The sequence below is a fragment of the Plodia interpunctella genome, chromosome 10, assembly GCF_027563975.2.
Source record: "Plodia interpunctella isolate USDA-ARS_2022_Savannah chromosome 10, ilPloInte3.2, whole genome shotgun sequence".
Taxonomy (NCBI): domain Eukaryota; kingdom Metazoa; phylum Arthropoda; class Insecta; order Lepidoptera; family Pyralidae; genus Plodia; species Plodia interpunctella.
In genome coordinates, this window is record NC_071303.1 from 7,162,595 (window position 1) to 7,180,380 (window position 17,786).

The window sequence follows — 17,786 nt, forward strand, 5'->3', positions numbered from 1 at the left end:
GTGAAATTTCAAACTTTAGTAAATATACGTGAGTAAACCTAATTTTATGTACAAATACCTCAGTAGTTATTATTTGCAGTGATTCCAGATACTTCATGCATATTGAAGTCTGAACGGAAAGCCTCAAGGTCCTAGATATAAATAGATCTCCTAACGCGAATCTGATGCTATCTGGATGCAAGTTCTGATTGCGTATTTTTAAAAACTTCCCAAAATTATAATTTAATATTTTTATATTTAAATTTGTATACCTCATTTCAGTTCAATATATCTCGATAAGTCGCACTGGCACTGACGATATGGGAGCGCTGGGAATTTTGTATTAAAAAATCTTGTCGTCGATGTGCACCGTCTGAGATTTCGAATACTTACCTAGCTACAGACTTGTGTGGCTTCTATATATACCTTTGTATAGTTACCACCTATCCATCTTCATCCGTATAGTGATCTCAACATACTGTCAGACGTGCAACTATAGATAGGAATGTATGTAGTTTGGAGGCTGAATAAAATTGATATTATACATTGCACCTGGATTAATTAAATTTTGAATTATATTTTTATAATAGGTAGAATTAGATAATTTGAATTCTTCGATAATTTCAAAATCATCCATAATGCCTGTTTATTAATTTGGTAAACGTTGGGTATATCTAATTAACATTTATTAATAAATTTGAAGCTACGTGTATTGCAAGGTTATCGCTTAAATCTAGTTTTTAATTATTAGTTTTAAAACGATCTCGTCTCGAAAATTTTCATAAATTATGCGGTCATAATTTATGAACATTTTCGATGTTTTGGGGCTGAAAATTCGACGTGAATTTAGGTACGTGTCATTGTCAGGAAATGCAATAGGTACCGATCTCCTTTTTCTACATAAATAGATAACAACCATTACGAATGCAATTAATTTCTATTCTGCCTTCACCGTCTTTGGTACTCCATTAGAAAGTATTTAGTTATTTACTTACTAGTTTATTGACATACCCTACCCGTGCACTTCCATATTTAGACAATAGTAAGACGAGTTTACTTCAGGTTCTATAATGATCCGATATTGATTTGTTTCATCATGGTTTGACTAAGCGTATAGGTACCCATTTTTACATTATTTTTTGGTCACCCGCCCGGTGACCGACCATTGAAAATATTGCTGCGAACATATTGCAAAGAAAATAATTGTTTTTTTTTTTTAATATCATAATATTACAATATTATGACGCGAAATTAAGTACTGGTAGTACAAAAATAACTACTTTGTTTACAGGTCCTCCTACTGCAACAACAAGTGACGTCATTGGCCGACACGCAGAGCACGGCAGACGAGCGTTACGCGCGGGCAAAAGCCGACAACGCTGTGCTGCAAGCGAGGCTACACATGCTCGACGAGCAAATCCGAGAGGTACCTATCTGTTTATTTTTATTCATAAATACCTAATATTACAGATGAAGATGAGAGTTTTGGCGTAAAATATGACAGATTGATTTAGCGACAAAACTGGGGCCCGATTCTCATGCAATCGAATGTCACTTCATCTATTTTTTACAATTTTTTTCAAAGTTCACATCCGAAAAGTTCGATCGATGCGTTCGTTCAACTTTCTCGATGGTAAATTTTGTGAGTACAGTGCTTCAGAAAAAAAAATACGAAAATTGACGAAGTGATCAACTTCGCTTGCATGAAAATCGGGGCCCCTAGATTGCGTGAAAAACGAGATAAACTAAGGGATCAAAATATTTGATCATAAAAGATAACGTTAAGATCCAGGTCAATCTAGTACAGATTTATGACGCATGACGGCCATACATAGTCTACTTACAGAAAAGGTCATTTTTACTTACCACAGAAATAAATAAAATGGGAATAATATTTTTACTAGACTTAGCACCTATCTCCTATCGAGACTTATGCCTACTACTAATTTTGTAACGTCGACAAAAGTTCTGATTTCTGACCATAATGTTAGGATCATGATTTTGGCATGGCAAATTATGTAATACCTTAATTAAAATACGGGAAATATTTTTTACAAACTGACTGGAAAGAAGTTCGGAAATCAAAACTGTATTTATTCACTTTTTAATGCATTTAGAAATTAAGTGCGGTACCTAAGCTATTACCTACTGTCTAATTTTATTTAGGTACGCATATTATTACTTATGTTTTAGATATGTACTTACAAGCTATAAGTGTTTTGCTTTGTGAAACCTATTTCAGTAAAATTATTGAGTAACTTCAGAATGTAAAGCCAGTTCTTTCCTTCGATCCAACTAGGAGTTGTAAAATGCTGTGCTATTAAAGTTAACGACGTATTAATTATACTAAATCTGCGCTGAGATCCACAGCATGACTTCTTTAATCTTTACTTGGTCATAAAAAGTTAAGTGTAGGTATCCTGTTCGGCAACTGTTTGCAACATTTTAACATAGCTGCTAAGAATTATTTAGTAAAATAGATTTATTGAGCCATATCCCAATCACAATCCCAAGTAATATTATAAATGGGAAAGTAAGTTTGTTTATTATCTCTTCACTTCACGCATTATCTACCGGACCGATTGTTGTGAAATTTGATACACACACGGGTAGAAAATAACCTAGAATAACACATAGGGTACTTTTTATCCCGAAATTCCAAATTTATAATATACTCACCATGCCAATTATTACAAAAATATACCTAATGACAGAGAATAGTAAATTTACGTGCTTAGGTATGATGACTCACGGTCACGAATCTTGAATGTGATAATATGATATCACACTAAATCTGAAGATCTTATCTTTAGTTACTTCACATAGGTACTACTGAGGTACCTACTGATATTGGTATAACAGGTGGTCGTACCTACCTACTGTGGCAATAAAGTATACCCACCCTAGCCTTGCACGATAAATAAATTAATCATCATTACATAACTAAAGCGCAGTAATCAGTTTTAGTAGAAGATTTCAATATTTTGCATACTTTTCCTTAATATACAGTAAAAGATATTCATCAAATGATGCAAAACTAACTAGATTGTTTAGGCTGAGTGGTTTGTGATTGTTTACCTTGTTTTAAAATGTTCTAGATTGAATGCCGTTGCGAGGAGAGGATCGCAGATGAGCAGAAGAGGTGTCGAGACGCGATAGCCCGTGTGGAGCGAGAGCGAGACACGCAGCAGACTGCGCTCAATGACCGCCTCGCTGCTGCCGAGGCAGAGGCGTCAGATCTTAAGCAAGAGGTACTATACCAATACGTGGAGGAAGTCGCTCTTATCCATAATGTATTCTGGGGTCTTTCCCGGGGCCTAGAGTATGTTATAAACTCTGGATTTCATTTCAAATGGAAAGAGAACAGAACCACACTGATCTATATTCCCAGCAACTTCATATTACTAACATCTTGGTGCTGAAATTAGTAGAAGCACTTTTTAAAACTATTATAAGATACGAAACGTAAGATGACGACAATAATAACATCAGACAGACATGTTGCCTTGGAAAAACAACATAATATTGTTTACACTTACATAAAGGCAAACTTTAATCTTATTGTGAAATAAGTAGTTGGAAACCCTCCAAGTGTGAGTGGTCATGAAATAAATAGTGCAGAAATTTTCTCAACCAATGTAATAAATAGATTTATGATCTTTATGACTTAAAATAAATCGCTGATTCTGCGGTATTACAGGTGGGCCGACTCCGTGGAGTAGCAGAAACGTTAAGAGCTAATGCAGATATTGCTGCAAGAGCTCATCGCGAAGCACAAGAACAGATAGGGGAACTAGTGGCTCAACTGACAGCCGCTAGAGAAGCTGAAAGAAAGGAACGCGAAGCGGCTGCAGCTACTGCGGAATTGTTGGCATCGACTAAGCTTGAGCTGCAAAGATTGAGAGAAGCCCCACCACCACCGCCTGATCCTCGTTTGGATGAGCTGAGAAGGGAACTAACGCTTCTTAGGACTCAAAATAAATGTATGTTTAAATAGGTTGTATCATGGTGCAGTTATTTCATACTATAGAAACTTGAATGTCTTCGATATTAATGGATAAAAACAAAGAAATAATTGCATGGGTAAATTGATTTAGATCTTTGATCAACATACAAAAAAACAAAGTTTTACGTCAAAAAATAGTATTTAATCAATAAATCCTATCTTATCTAATCTTCCGTAACTATATTATGATCTAGATCACCAAAGCAGTTTATAATTATTGACTATTACCAATATTTTTTCTCATTGTTACAGCTCTGTCAGAGGCCCAAGAAGAACTGCAAGCACAAATCCTCACGCGTGGAGTAGAAGAAGGTCGTAGTTTATTGGATGGCGTCAGTGGCCCACTCGTCGGCACCAACTCACTGGCCCACGAACTCTCTCAGATGAGTGATGATGAGGTAAGTCCGATTATTCAAGCCGATACGCTATTAATGAAACCAAATGAATACATTTAATAATGTATATCAAGATTTGTGGATGATATGTAGTGAACTAGAATCTGGTGAAAATCCAACTCAAGGTCTATGTTGAAAAAGTGACAAAGATGTCAAATATAGTTTCATTGAGACTGAAGCAAATGTTTTCGATTTTAGACTTGAATAAGTGATTAACATTTTCACTGATCTCTTTTTTTTTTTTAATCTTCTCTATGATCTTTATAATAATATTGTACGAGAGTGATTCTATTTCAGAGCGATAATACTTTACCTTCATTACAAATCACAAATATCATAATACTTATGCCTTATGCCTAACTACAAAACGTTTGTGGCAATTCTAAACATCGATGCAAAAATGGCATGACTGATTATCTTAATTGCTTCAATTACAGTGCCAATAGTGTTTTCACATACCATTCAAGTCGCTTTTATCTTTTTTTAAATGGTGACGCTACACAATTGGGACACAGTCTTGTATATGCTGTTACATTGTTTTCCATTACTTCCCTATTTATCGCTCTTTGGAAAACGATTCTCTTGATAGACAATCTATATTTTCATCATCATTATTACGCTATATAATGGATACTAATTGGACATAATATCATTATATAAATGACAGCTTCGCTTTTTTATTTTTGTTTGCCAAATTACATTATATGTATGCATTTTTGCAGCTCCACGAAACACAGTCAGGTCACAGCATAGAGTTGGAAAAGGTACGATATTTAACTAACTCTGCATGGTACCTGGTTTCTGCTAACTGCATGCTTATTAACATTTTTAATAACTCTTGTCAGCAACAGCTGTACCTTTTTCATACTTTATGACATCTCTTTTTTTGCACTTAATACATCACATTAAAGTTAGTAAATCAGAAATGGGTCTCCTTCTCTTTATAACTCTAATGTCCCAAAGACTTAAGCGAAGTGTGCATTTAAAATGTGTCTCCACTTTCGCTTACGTAGAATTCTTATTTATAATGTCCTGTATTTTATCCACAGTTACAAAAAGCTTTAAAAGAACAACAAGATGTGAATGTGCAGCTTCGTAACTATATTGATGGCATCCTTTTGGCGATTGTTGAAAACTACCCACAACTTCTTGAAGTGAAATACCAGAAGGAAGCAGCCGAAAGCAAGTCATAACATTCAGTTCTTAATAATGATTTGGTCTACAAAATTTTCAGAAATTATCCTGCAGTTCAATTTTTTTTATATTTGGTGGTTATGTATTTACTGTGATAAAATGTATAATGATGGACATTTTATTGAAATAATAGTGTGCTTTTAAATATGAAAAGGATTAAAATTGTTTACACATAAAATTTGTCTTAAATATATATTTTTTGTAAATATTGTGCATAGTCTTAAATGAAATTAAACGAAAACTACTTAAATACAGTGATGTTCCTTGCTGTTATCTCAAACATGTTATAATATCTTTAAAACTATAATAATAAAGCTATGTAGATCTGTGAAAATAGGTTATTATTAAATATTATGAGATATATTATATGATGATTATAATGTTAAAAAGGCCAGGCCGTCCATAAAATATTATATCATTATTAAACTACTTAAAAGCAATTTATGAAAGACTGGTATGTATTAAAATAGGTGCGAATGTATAGAATCAATCGATTTTTGGTAGATATTACAATTATTAATTAAATATGTACCAACAGTGAATAGTGTATTCCTAAAATAAATATATAGCCACATTCACTAGTACCTAATTATATATTTGTATTAATTACGAGATTGTGTATATTTTTACAAATATTTATAGAAATAAGTTAGTAAGTAGCTAAGTAGTAGGTATTTATGTACATTTTGATAACATGCATTACTAGTTATAAATTAATGAATTTAAATGTCCTTATAAATAACAGTCATAAATGTAAATTAAATGAATTTCTAATTTTATTCAGACTTCTTATTTTACCTCAATATGATTTCCTTACTCTTCTACATTATTTTTGTCGTCACATTCTTTTTTATTTTGGTCTAAATTGCTTAACACTTGCTGCACATCTAATCGCAGCATCATGAATTTTGGGTCCATGTAATCCTGTAATACACAACTCTCATATAATCAACTCTCAAAAACATACATTTACATACACACAGACACTTTATGGTACAAGCAGTATGGCATAGTAAGAAAAGAACTGACCTTCAAGATTGCAGATTCAGGTTGAGAACTTTGTAAGTTATCGCCACCTCTCCCTTCGGCTTTTCCTTCATCATGTACTATAGACGTCGCAGTACCAGTACTGTGTCTCAAGCTAAAATTCCTGCTCATAAGAAATGCCATCTCTTGTTCTATTGCATTCATCGCAGAGCTCACTTCGACATTTGGACCACTAACATCTCTGGTCACAGAAAGATTAAAAGCATCTGGAATATAATTCGGTTCGTAATACTGTGGCACACTTTGGGAAGACTTGCATAAAGAACATGGTAATCGACTTGCTATTTGCTTTCGATCGTTGTGCAAATTCAACCTTTCCCTAGACAGCGCCACCTTTTCTCTAGCTATTTGTTTTTCCCTTGTATTCAGCGAAACCACATGTTCTTGAATGCGGCGAATTCTTTCTTCGTATTTGTGCTGTAGAAATTCAGCTTCAGAATATTTCTTATCCGCTTGCGACTGTCTATCCATCGCTGTTTTTGCCAATAAATCCAAATCACGGCTCCTAATTTACAATGACAACAAGATAAAGTTATTACTTTTCATTTAATTTAACCTCAATATAATACTTTATATATATACTTATAATACTCTCTATAATACTTTCTATAAAACTTACTTGGCTAAAATTCTCTGCTCTTCCATGTGTATCTGTTGTTTCTCTATATTCAACTTCGATCGCTCTTCTGTGACTTCTTCTAGTTGAGCGTGTAATTCCGCCTTCAAAGTCTAAAACGAGATAAATATACATAAACATATTTCTTTAAATTAATAAAATATTATTGTTCAAGTGTTGTATTGCATCATACCTCAAGTTCTTGCTTTATGCTTTGTATAGAAGCTTTTTCCTTTGCTAACGCTGCACTGTCTGTCACAGCTTTCTTCCTTTCTTCATCTATCTTTGATATTTTCTCTTGATACTCTTTTTGGATATCATCTCTCATGATCTGAAATTGTAAGACAATTATTTACCCAAATCATTTCAAATTACGACTTAGCTGTTAATTATATTTAGGTATTTTATAAATTACCTTTATTTCTTCATCTTGCTTCTTCAGAAGATTTTTGGCAAATTCAGTTTGTTTACTGAACGTCGCTTTTTCAAATTCAAACTCCATTTTCTTCTGTTTCATTGCAGCTGCATCTTCCTCGATCATCTAAAAGTGTATAACAAATAATTCAACTAACACTATATGCAATCAAGTAAATTAAATTTTTCTAGTAAAATTATAAGAACATTTACTAACGCTTGTCATTTGCTTCAGCCTACTCTCCATCATTTTGACAATATCTCTTGTTTCAGTTTTTTCTATCTCAAAATTTTCACGATCTCTTTTCAGCTGTTGAAGGATATCTAAAAAAATATAATTAATTTATACATAATAAATCTCACTTATTAGTACAAATGCCTAATAAAAAATAATACCTACCATTAATTTGCATTTCCCTTAACTGCACACTCCTTTCAGTATCCTTATGGGTATTCTCTGATAACGTTTGTATAGTTTCTACTAAAATTTGGCACTGGGATTTACTCTCCTTGACATCTTTGACCAATTCATGAAGATCTGACGAAAATCCTGCTGAATCTTGTATAAGAACTTGTTCTTGTTTTACTGCTTTCCTGCAAAAAATAAGTAGGTATTAAGTATGCTAATATTGAACAGTTGTCATAGTGATAACTCGGTTGACGGGTACCTACTTGAAAATGTAACACCAATGTTGGCATGTTCAATGCAGCGGCATAAAGGTTCATACATTGCCATCTCTGATAGCAGTGAAGAAAACATTATGAAGAAACCTACACACTCTTTGACTGTTGACCTATAGATAGGTACGATAGCTTCCGCCAGTAATAGCCGTAATCATATTATACCTAGATAATTTAAAAGTTTACAATCAACAAGATTTATACTTAATGTTTTCCATTAGAGACACGTGGTGTTCCTGCAACACCCTTATGTTCTCCAAATGTTGCTGCCTTACTAATTCATTTTCAGCTTTGTGTCGTTCTGTCATTTCTTTTAAGTTATCTTCAGTCATTTTCTTGTGCAGCTGATGGTGCTCTTCTAGCCAACTAATCTTCTCTGAATAGAACTTCACCAGTTTGTCGCTTTCTTCTTTCATTCTTTCCTCAGATTGGCTTAGCGAGATTTCTAAAAATGCTAACTGACGTCTAAAATGCAACATCTTTTGATTAGGTACATAATATAAAAAAAAAACTTGACTTACTATACTATACGTAGGTCTCATACTGAGAAGATGAATAGTCTGGACTAGAACAAATTTGGAATCATCATCATAAATCTATATTCTAACTAGTCTAGAATTTATGACACTAATAGAATTCATAGTACATATTTTTTTACCTATAAGATGTCTCCATTAGATCTATTTCTTTGTCGTGATTTTCCTGTAAAGACTGAACTAATTGAAGCAACTGCTTTTTTTCCTTCATATGGGGCGTCTCCCTCTGTTCTGCTCGTCCTGTGTCCACTTCATCATCCGGGTTTATTGTAATGCGGTCTTGATCTATATCACTGGTTCCTAGCAAATCCTGGATTACATGCAGTTCATTAGCAATCAATATATGAATTTCAAAATACGGTAATACTTTTATAGTTTAATGAGATTTTACAGTAAGAAGACTCACTTACAAATAGATGCTATCTCAGGCAGAGTCAGATAAAATTATATAATGTGCGTAGCATGTTGGTCTACTTCTTAACATAGCCGAAGTCAAGTCATTAAATCAAACCTTAATCCTCTGCGTGATTCTCTCCTGATGAGCGGAGATGATAGCTTGCATCTGTTGCCTGTGTGCGGCTTGCCGCTGTAACATGGCGTCTAACTGCGAATGTTGCGCCAACGCCGCTTCACGTTGCACTCTCTGGCTTTCTTTTTGGCGCACTGCAAGCAAAATAATAAATATTATGTAATGGAAATGGTGAATATTTTATTTCTTTCATTTTTCTTATGAAGCAAAGGTGAGAAGTCTCACTATATTAACAACATCAGGGCCTCTACAATGACATTAATAAATAACCTAAACTTTACATACTCTGCAATGCAGCCAGTTTTTCCTCTTGAGCCTTTAACTGTAATGCGACCATTAGTTGAGATTCTTGTTGTTGCAAATATAAAGTGGCACCTTCTGTTGCTATATCTTCATTACTTGCATGCATTAGCGTTGCATTAGGAACTGGTTTCGAATATCCCAGATTATTTAATTCAGGCTGGTCTACCTCTCTTTGTTTTATTGGTTCTTCAATATCTTTATTATCAATTTGAACTTCTTTTATTTCTGGTTTACTTGAAGATTTATTTGACTGATCTGCCTTTTTCTTTTTAGTGTCACCACCGGCCAACCAGGCTGGCATACCGGTATCATCGCCTTCATCATTATTTTCATCATTATCTTTAAATATACCAAGCCAATCCTCACTTGACTTTTTTATAGGAGCTAAATCTTCTTTTGTATTTTTCACTTGAATATTAGGCTTTTGGGGTGTATTTCTTCCTTGTCTTGTTTGCTTATCTTCACTTTTACCTAAAATTGAATCAAAATCGAAACCGGTTGTTTTGGCAGCAGTGCTAGGCCTAGCTTGTGTTGTTGCAATTGGCTTAGATGATTCTCCAAGAATATCATCGAGCAAAGACTGTGAACTCTTGCCCTTTTCCAATGGTTTCACAGTTTCCTTTTTAGGCCCTCCTAAATCACCTAATATATCAAGAGTGTCATGACTGGCGCTCCGATTTTTGGAAGGTGATTTCATGATATTTAATTTATCTACCGTTTTACTATTAACCTCAGTTTTGAAAGAGTCTTTGCTTATTTTTGTTGAAGATGTCATTTCAAAATCAAAACCTTTTTTACTATCACTTTTACTTACAGTCGATAGACCTTCATCCTTATCGTCTAATATAACAACAGTTGCTTTAGGTTTGTCTGAATCTAAATCAAACAAAGCATTTTTCTTTTCCAGTGTTGGAGTCAAGTTTTTCTTAGTTGGCTTTTTCTTTCCAATGATATCGTCGTCGAAGAAACTATCATCACTACCATCACTTAGTATACCAGCTAAAGGGTCATCAACATTAAAGCTCATATTTAATAATAGTATTGTATGTAAATAATTTTTTTTTTTTCTTGATCTATTTAATGGGTCGGACAAAACGTAATGCTTGTTTACGAATTAAGCGCCATGGATACCATACCATAGAAACCATAGATTTAGAAAAGGCCCCGCGCGCGAGTCCGATGGAAACGGATATTGAAAAACCATAGATTTCGAAAGGGTCCAGGGCAAGAAATAAAGGGCCCAGCGCGAGGTACACAATAACCAATAGGTAGGTAGCGTCAGTATCGATATCCTTTGATGAATCAATGAAAGATTGATTGACTCATGAAGCTGTGTGTGATAATGATGTGATAAACCATGTAATAATGTGATCATATATCTATTTTTGAACATTACGATGCTAATTTTGTAAAGAAAATATTCTAAAAAATTTTAATCTGAAACGAATAGGTAAATGAATAGGAAATGGTAGGTACTTTTTATACCTCTGAATATTTTTCCTGATTTCTGAACATTTCTCTAAATGTCAAAAACCAAATGTTGTCATGTCAATTTTTGACGAATTTTTTTGATCTGTGTGTAAAATTTGTTGCTTCACGTCAGCCAGTCGGCTGTATTTTAATTATTTTTTCAAAACAGTGTAGTGTTTTTATTGTTTTTCATTTACAAATATATTTCGAAGAAAATTATGGAATTTATAGGTATTTATAATGCGCTTCTGGGTCACATTTTTACGTATAAAAATACTTTGCTTTCTTTGTGTCCCAGCTCAGCAACCTTTTGTTCTAGAAATTGTGCAAACTCACGTTATAATTTTTGTTTATCAGCTTCCGAAAAGGGGGACTCAACTGAAAATCGGGATCCAAATTCTTTAATATCCAATGGAACATCGAAAACTGCGACAGACAACAAGCCAAATGTGGACAGTGAGAAAGCGCACATGGAGGCTCCCGCAAGCGTCCCTTGCACCTCGGAGCCTGCAGATGAGTCTGAAGAGTGTGAGATTCCAGAACAGGTCGAATTTACTGTAGTTTTTAACAAAACGAAACATGACATCACTTTTGCTTACGATGCGACAGTGTTAGATTTAAAAGCGCATTTGGAAAGGATATGTGGAGTGCCGCAGTCAGCTCAGAAGTTAATAATCAAGGGTATGGCTAAAGACAACGTTACGCTCAGGCAGGCGGGAATTGTCAAAGGAGGAAAAGTTATGTTAGTTGGATCAAAAATGGATGATATCCTCGCAATGAAGACAGCACCCAAGGTATGAAAATTACTGTCTAATGTTAAGCTTGTATTACAATATTATGGTGATATGAATGATGGTAGTCTTTGACATACCATTGTCTAGGAATCCAATAAGCTAACATAACATGCTTAATATTAAAATACCTATTGTTGTGATGTTTTTTTTAGGAAGTATTAGAAGAAAAAGCCAGTAGCCAGTCAAGTAAAGAACCACTATGCATGCAAAAAATTCACAGGAAAGTTTTGGATAAAGGCATCCCTCCCGATGTGATGCCCGGACTCAAAGGAGTCAAGGTTAGTAGGTACCTAAAATAAAAGTACCTCTAAAAAGATTTATTTATTAAATAACAGACAGCCATCTTTTACAGCTGATATTTCTATATCAAGCATTTAAAGTCCCATAGTCAATTTGTAAAGTCACTTTACTGTTACCAATCAGTCTGAATATAGATTTTTTATAGATGTTTAGCCCTTCAGGTAGGCACTAATATGAAGTGATGACACAAAATCTCAAATATAGTTTCTAGTTTTGCTTCCTTCCTTACCATTGTAATCCTCATGGCTGAGAGTTGCGGTCACATATACATATGGCCAAAAATAGATTTAAACACATCAACTTTCTTTGCAATATTAATGAGTGGTTTGGTCCATTTCACACACTAGATTGTGACTAGATAATAAAATGTTCTACTAGAATGCAGAATGCAGATTTCCTCACACGGTTTTCCTTCACCAGAAGCATGTGGTGGTTGAAAAAAAATACTATACATGAGTCAGATTGGAATACAAATTCACATAGTAGAAATAGGATTTTAATATTAGTTCACAAGCAGGCAGTTAACTATTTGACCACCACTGTTTTATTATCTCATTTTGATTAATAGCAATAAAAGTTTTTCCTAATGTCATAAATTCAATATCTAATCTTTTATCAATTGGCCAAATATTAGTCAATGAAATCCATTGGACAAACAAAATATTTATTACATAATGTAATATTTATAAAATCAGAATAACTATTTATTACAGGAACCACTGCCCCCAGTGCCGCTAAGTGGGATGTTAAATAAACACGGTGGAAAAGTAAGGCTCACATTTAAGCCAGAGCAAGATCAACTTTGGCTTGGTACAAAGGAACGCACAGAAAAACTTGCCATGACATCCATTAAAAGTAAAATTTTAATTTCTAATACTCTCTTTCATCATGTATGCATTCACAGCTGTGAAGTCACAAAGCAAATATGCATAAAAGACTATCATTTTACGACTGTCTGCCTACCTGCCCTCGTTAATGTTGTTGTTTTCTATTAACTTGTAAACCTTTGTGTCCTTGAGTTGCCTAACCCGAAATCCACTAGAGGAGCAGTCCTATATTAGGTCGGAAACTGCACTCCAATTGTTTATTTCTACTAAATGGAAAAATAGTTTGTTTTACACAATGTATTTATTTTATAATTTATAATATTCTGTATTGTTTAAGGCATCACATCTGAACCAATCAAAGATCATGAAGAATATCATATAATGGTGAGTTTATAAGAGAATGACATACTTCCCCTTCAACAGCTAAGATGTTTGTCACAAACTACATTGCATGTTGCAAAACATTATTACATGCATTTATCACAAATAAGCTACCTACTGGTTTCATCTATCCTATTTGTCTGTCAATCTATCTGTCTCTAATCAAATATTGCAAGTTAAACACCTGCTTTTACTTGTCCTATAGACTCGCGTCAGATAGAATGCAGTCTTTATTTACAGAAGAAACATAAGTTATAACTAGGTACATACCCATCATATAACTGCATAATTTGTAAAAAAGAAACTTACTTCTTGAATTTGTTTTCAGGGTCTCCAACTAGGCCCAACAGAGGCTTCCAGATATTGGGTGTACTGGGTTCCAGCCCAATACATAGAAGCTATAAAAGATGCCGTACTTGGCGTCTGGCAATTCTTCTAAATGTCCTCTCATTCTCGTTGCTATATCTACCTTCCCGTGGGTTCGGCGCATAAAGTAGATATTCGCAAAACGTCTTATTTCAAATATAATTCGGGAAATGCTATCATAGATATGCTATGAATTAATTTAATGTCAATGATCGGTAGCTGACTCAATATATACTGTTTTCAAAACTGTGAACTATGCATCTCCTTGATCCGCACGAATATCTGGGCAATGATATTTATGCTTTGTAAAATAATGTCCAATTTTGCTTGTTACTCTAATTTTACAACTTGACCGTGGTACATAGCAGCTTTTCTATGTAAATTTGTGGAGCTTTAGTAATGCGTGCTTTTGCGCCCGAACCTTCCCGCGAGCTATTGGGTAGTTGCAATAACGATTTTTCAAAATTTATATGGTGTCCATTTCTTACAGGTACAATATAATGGTACCATTTCTTTTGTGATAACACTATGCCATGTGTCAATTAAAATTGTCCATTTGAATACTGGCATCTATCTGGTCAAATGTGAAATTATTTATTGTTATTGTAAGTTTGCATTTTGTGCATTTAGGTTCAGTGAGCTGTACAATGCTAGTATACAATTTGACGGTTTAATACAGAATGTTTATTATAGGAACAGTTGTCAAAATTATCCCAACTTAAGTAAGTTGAGATAATTTTTTGGTAAGTACCAATTATGATACACATTCTGTATCAGACTCTATTCTAAGGATTCCAGGATTAATCCTGATGAGCTTATTGTCCTTTCAAGTTTCAAACCTGATCTCTTTATGTGAACTTTACAATACAAGTCACTGAGTGGAGGATTGGACAGAATCACCTGCGCAAAATTGACTGTCAAATATTTCTATTGATGTTTAGTGTAACTTGTGATGATTGTAGTGGTTTTAAAATTATTATGTATTTAAATTATGCAAGTTGGTATTGACGCCAATCCTTCACTGAATACTTTCGATCTAGAATTAGAAAATATAATGTTTTAAACAGACTATATGGCTTTTTTTCAAACAAACAATAGTGTAAGTTGCAAAAGTTTATTTTAGAAAACATTTTATGAAAAATAAATACTTGTAAAACAAAATATTGCAAAATTTAAAGCTAGTAGTTGCACTACAAACAATGGCACATTACAAATGTAAAAAGGAATAAATAGCTTATATAAATAAAGAAGACATTAAAAATTTGGCATCTCGATATGTAAAAATATTTTGTACTAAAAAGAGTTTGTATAAAAAATAAGTTCATCCATATTCGGATTGCACCGTTAGTGAGAACTGGCCCTTCGGGATTCTTGTAGCATGGTACCAAATACGAGTGTCCAGCAATACTAAAACAAAACATAATTATTAGTATTGATTAGTGAACAGCTAAAAGTAGTTGGATTACTGCTCCGGACTGGAAACAGCTAGAAGTAGTTCTATGAGCATTATTTTTCAATCGGTATACAAAGTTGAAAGCATAGCTAGTTTTTTTTATAAGGACGAAGTAGTTACTGCCCGCTACTCTGCCCGGCACATACACAATATATGCTACCACATTTGACCTTCAGTCATTAGTTAACTATATACCAATTTTCATAAAAATCTGCTCAAATGTTTAGCTGTGTAAGTGTGTAAGAAAAGAGAGACCAACTTTCGTATCTATAATATTAGTATGGATTACAAAAAAGTAATATTGTTGAGAGACCAACTTTCGTATCTATAATATTAGTATCAACTACAAAAAAGTAATATTGTCAAAAGTTCAAAGGAAAAACTGACACTTTTTAAGGCAGTTTCTTCAAAAGAACTACTGAGTAAAAAAAATTAGCTTACCAACATCACCAGGTTCAACATAATAGTCAAATTTATGGCAAATATGATCACATTCTGGCACTGGAGCAACAGACCATGTCTTATTCCCTTTCACTTGCCCCTGCCACATCAGTCTTGGTATATAGTCCAACTGAAAACACATGCAAATAATTTTAGACAATTTTAAGACCTTTGTTTGAAAATAACTGGTATGATATTTCCCTGAATATCCTTCCTTTCCCTCAATAACTGGTATATATTCCCGAGGATGTCGCAGAGCACACAATTAGTAAACCTAAGTATGGGGCTCCACAGAAATATGACTAATAGTCATATTGCAAAAAAGTGTCAATATGTAGCCTTAGAAAATGAAAGAAAAATGCATTGTAGAAAAGATTTCTAAGTCTAGAAATTACTAGGAAATGGCATAAATAAAAAGATTTATTTACATGCATAACAGCTCCCATTTCATATCCAAAAAAAATGTTCTCAGTAGCCGGGAACTCTGCATCTTCGGGCAGAAACTCTGGAATACTATAATACTGCCTCACCCTCGCTAATATATCTGGATGACAGTTACCCCTGGAAACAATTAGACAAATAATTTATTTATTAATATTTTATGAAATAAAAATAATAATTTATTAAATAAAAATGGTCAAGTTCGATTTGGACTTGCACGATGTCTTCTGTAAAAGTCACTTTTTATGCACTAAATCATAAGTACAAATTTACAGAATTCAGATTTATTTCTATACATGTACTATGAGACCTTGGTTTTCATGATTCTAGGTCAACAGAAAGTAGCTACATATATATTTAACATATATATTTTAGTTTCCTTGCTTAGGACTTCACAAAATAAGATTAACTTATTCAGCATTGGAAATTATTAATAACATTGTTCTTGCATAATATTGTTTTATAATAATGTATAGGTAGTAAAGTAAAGTTATACCTTCATAAGTTAAGAGCTTAAGAAGTAACCAAAAAGTTATTACATTAAAGAGATACTAACCATCCCACATACCAAGGCTTCTCTCCAGGTTCATTTCGTATCCTTGCATCAGGCATCTGAAACACTTCTCTCAGGGTAAATAGATCTGTTTTAAAATTGAGAAATTGGCAGCCATCTTCAAGGCTCTCGTAACTTCCCGCTGTGCTCTCATACAGCTGTTTGAACACATCAAAATTTAACTCTGTAGCTGCCTTCCAGTGTTTGATTGCATTCTTGATTATTATTGGTTTTGATGAATATGAATAACACTGAAAAGTAATTTTTAGTGTAAGTATACCATATATTATCACATAGACATAGTTGAAATTATTTCCTTGATACAAATCTATGTATGTGCTATACATAGATTTGTATCAAGGAAATAATTTCAAATTCTTATTTCTATACAAATCAATATGAAATTAGGTCAAATTAAGATATCTCATCAAAATGATCTTACAGCGAAATTGCGGCGCGTGACGTTGTATAGTATAATAGGTTTCGTAACGTTCTTGCAATAGGCACAATCGGCGAGAGGCCGCGTCGCCTCCCACACCAAATAATTACTAGGTAACACACATCTAGCGCTTAAAATACTATTCACTGCGCTGCTGCTAATCACTAATAACACAAACACAGAAACTGATATCAGTATTAACTTCCTATTTGTTCCTTTTAAAGCTGCGGCCTCGTAATTATAATCACATATGTAATTATAATTTTTTAACAATTCTTTTTGCAAACCTCTTTCTATTGCACATCTTTGAATTGATCGTATCCTTCTCTTTAAGCTTCTCTTCTCTTTTGACAGCTTTTGCATTGTATTGCTTGCAGGAAGAAAAACATATTTGTTCAAATATTTATATGTTTTGTAAATTAATTCATTTTGTTTAGATTGTGCCTTGTAGAAACAACCTTCCTTGCAAAATTAGGCAGCAGGCAGAGTAGCTTGCTTCATTTGACATTGATATTTTGCTCCAGCAGAGAAATAAATTGACATTTTGACAGTCGTTTAGAAATACAATTTTAAGAACAAAAAAAAGAGTTAAGTATTTAGTATGTAGTACATAAATAAATT

The 17,786-nt window shown here is 33.6% G+C and overlaps 4 protein-coding genes across 9 annotated transcripts in view; 2 read left to right on the plus strand and 2 right to left on the minus strand.

Annotated features, from left to right (window-relative positions):
* nuf (nuclear fallout) overlaps window positions 1-6,353 on the plus strand; it is a 66,980-nt gene extending 60,627 nt beyond the window's left edge. For 4 of the 6 annotated variants that reach the window (XM_053750718.1, XM_053750715.1, XM_053750719.1 and 1 more), the window contains 6 exons: window positions 1,271-1,405; window positions 3,078-3,230; window positions 3,680-3,962; window positions 4,238-4,383; window positions 5,103-5,144; window positions 5,430-6,353. In XM_053750718.1, coding sequence (XP_053606693.1) covers window positions 1,271-1,405; window positions 3,078-3,230; window positions 3,680-3,962; window positions 4,238-4,383; window positions 5,103-5,144; window positions 5,430-5,573 — 903 coding nt within the window. In that variant the 3' untranslated portion in view covers window positions 5,574-6,353. The remainder of the gene's footprint in view (window positions 1-1,270; window positions 1,406-3,077; window positions 3,231-3,679; window positions 3,963-4,237; window positions 4,384-5,102; window positions 5,145-5,429) is intronic. The other 2 variants (XM_053750716.1, XM_053750720.1) reach the window with 1 other exon arrangement.
* Window positions 4,272-10,797, minus strand: twy (twitchy). Its single transcript, XM_053750713.1, has 12 exons — window positions 9,683-10,797; window positions 9,380-9,531; window positions 8,991-9,178; window positions 8,537-8,797; window positions 8,052-8,245; window positions 7,869-7,975; window positions 7,653-7,778; window positions 7,431-7,568; window positions 7,241-7,350; window positions 6,604-7,126; window positions 6,373-6,498; window positions 4,272-4,410 (listed from the first exon to the last, which is right to left on the minus strand). The coding sequence occupies exons 1-11, from the start codon at window positions 10,725-10,727 to the stop codon at window positions 6,388-6,390; spliced, it is 2,955 nt and encodes a 984-aa protein (XP_053606688.1). The 5' UTR covers window positions 10,728-10,797; the 3' UTR covers window positions 4,272-4,410; window positions 6,373-6,387.
* Window positions 10,798-11,244: 447 nt separating this feature from the next.
* On the plus strand, window positions 11,245-14,907 carry LOC128673109 (ubiquitin domain-containing protein UBFD1-like). Its single transcript, XM_053750724.1, has 6 exons — window positions 11,245-11,401; window positions 11,528-11,964; window positions 12,117-12,242; window positions 12,978-13,119; window positions 13,429-13,475; window positions 13,801-14,907. The coding sequence occupies exons 1-6, from the start codon at window positions 11,389-11,391 to the stop codon at window positions 13,909-13,911; spliced, it is 876 nt and encodes a 291-aa protein (XP_053606699.1). The 5' UTR covers window positions 11,245-11,388; the 3' UTR covers window positions 13,912-14,907.
* Window positions 14,908-14,938: 31 nt separating this feature from the next.
* LOC128673108 (uncharacterized protein) lies at window positions 14,939-17,671 on the minus strand. Its single transcript, XM_053750723.1, has 5 exons — window positions 17,169-17,671; window positions 16,730-16,977; window positions 16,161-16,293; window positions 15,733-15,862; window positions 14,939-15,245 (listed from the first exon to the last, which is right to left on the minus strand). The coding sequence occupies exons 1-5, from the start codon at window positions 17,526-17,528 to the stop codon at window positions 15,160-15,162; spliced, it is 957 nt and encodes a 318-aa protein (XP_053606698.1). The 5' UTR covers window positions 17,529-17,671; the 3' UTR covers window positions 14,939-15,159.
* Between the last annotated feature and the right edge of the window lie 115 nt (window positions 17,672-17,786).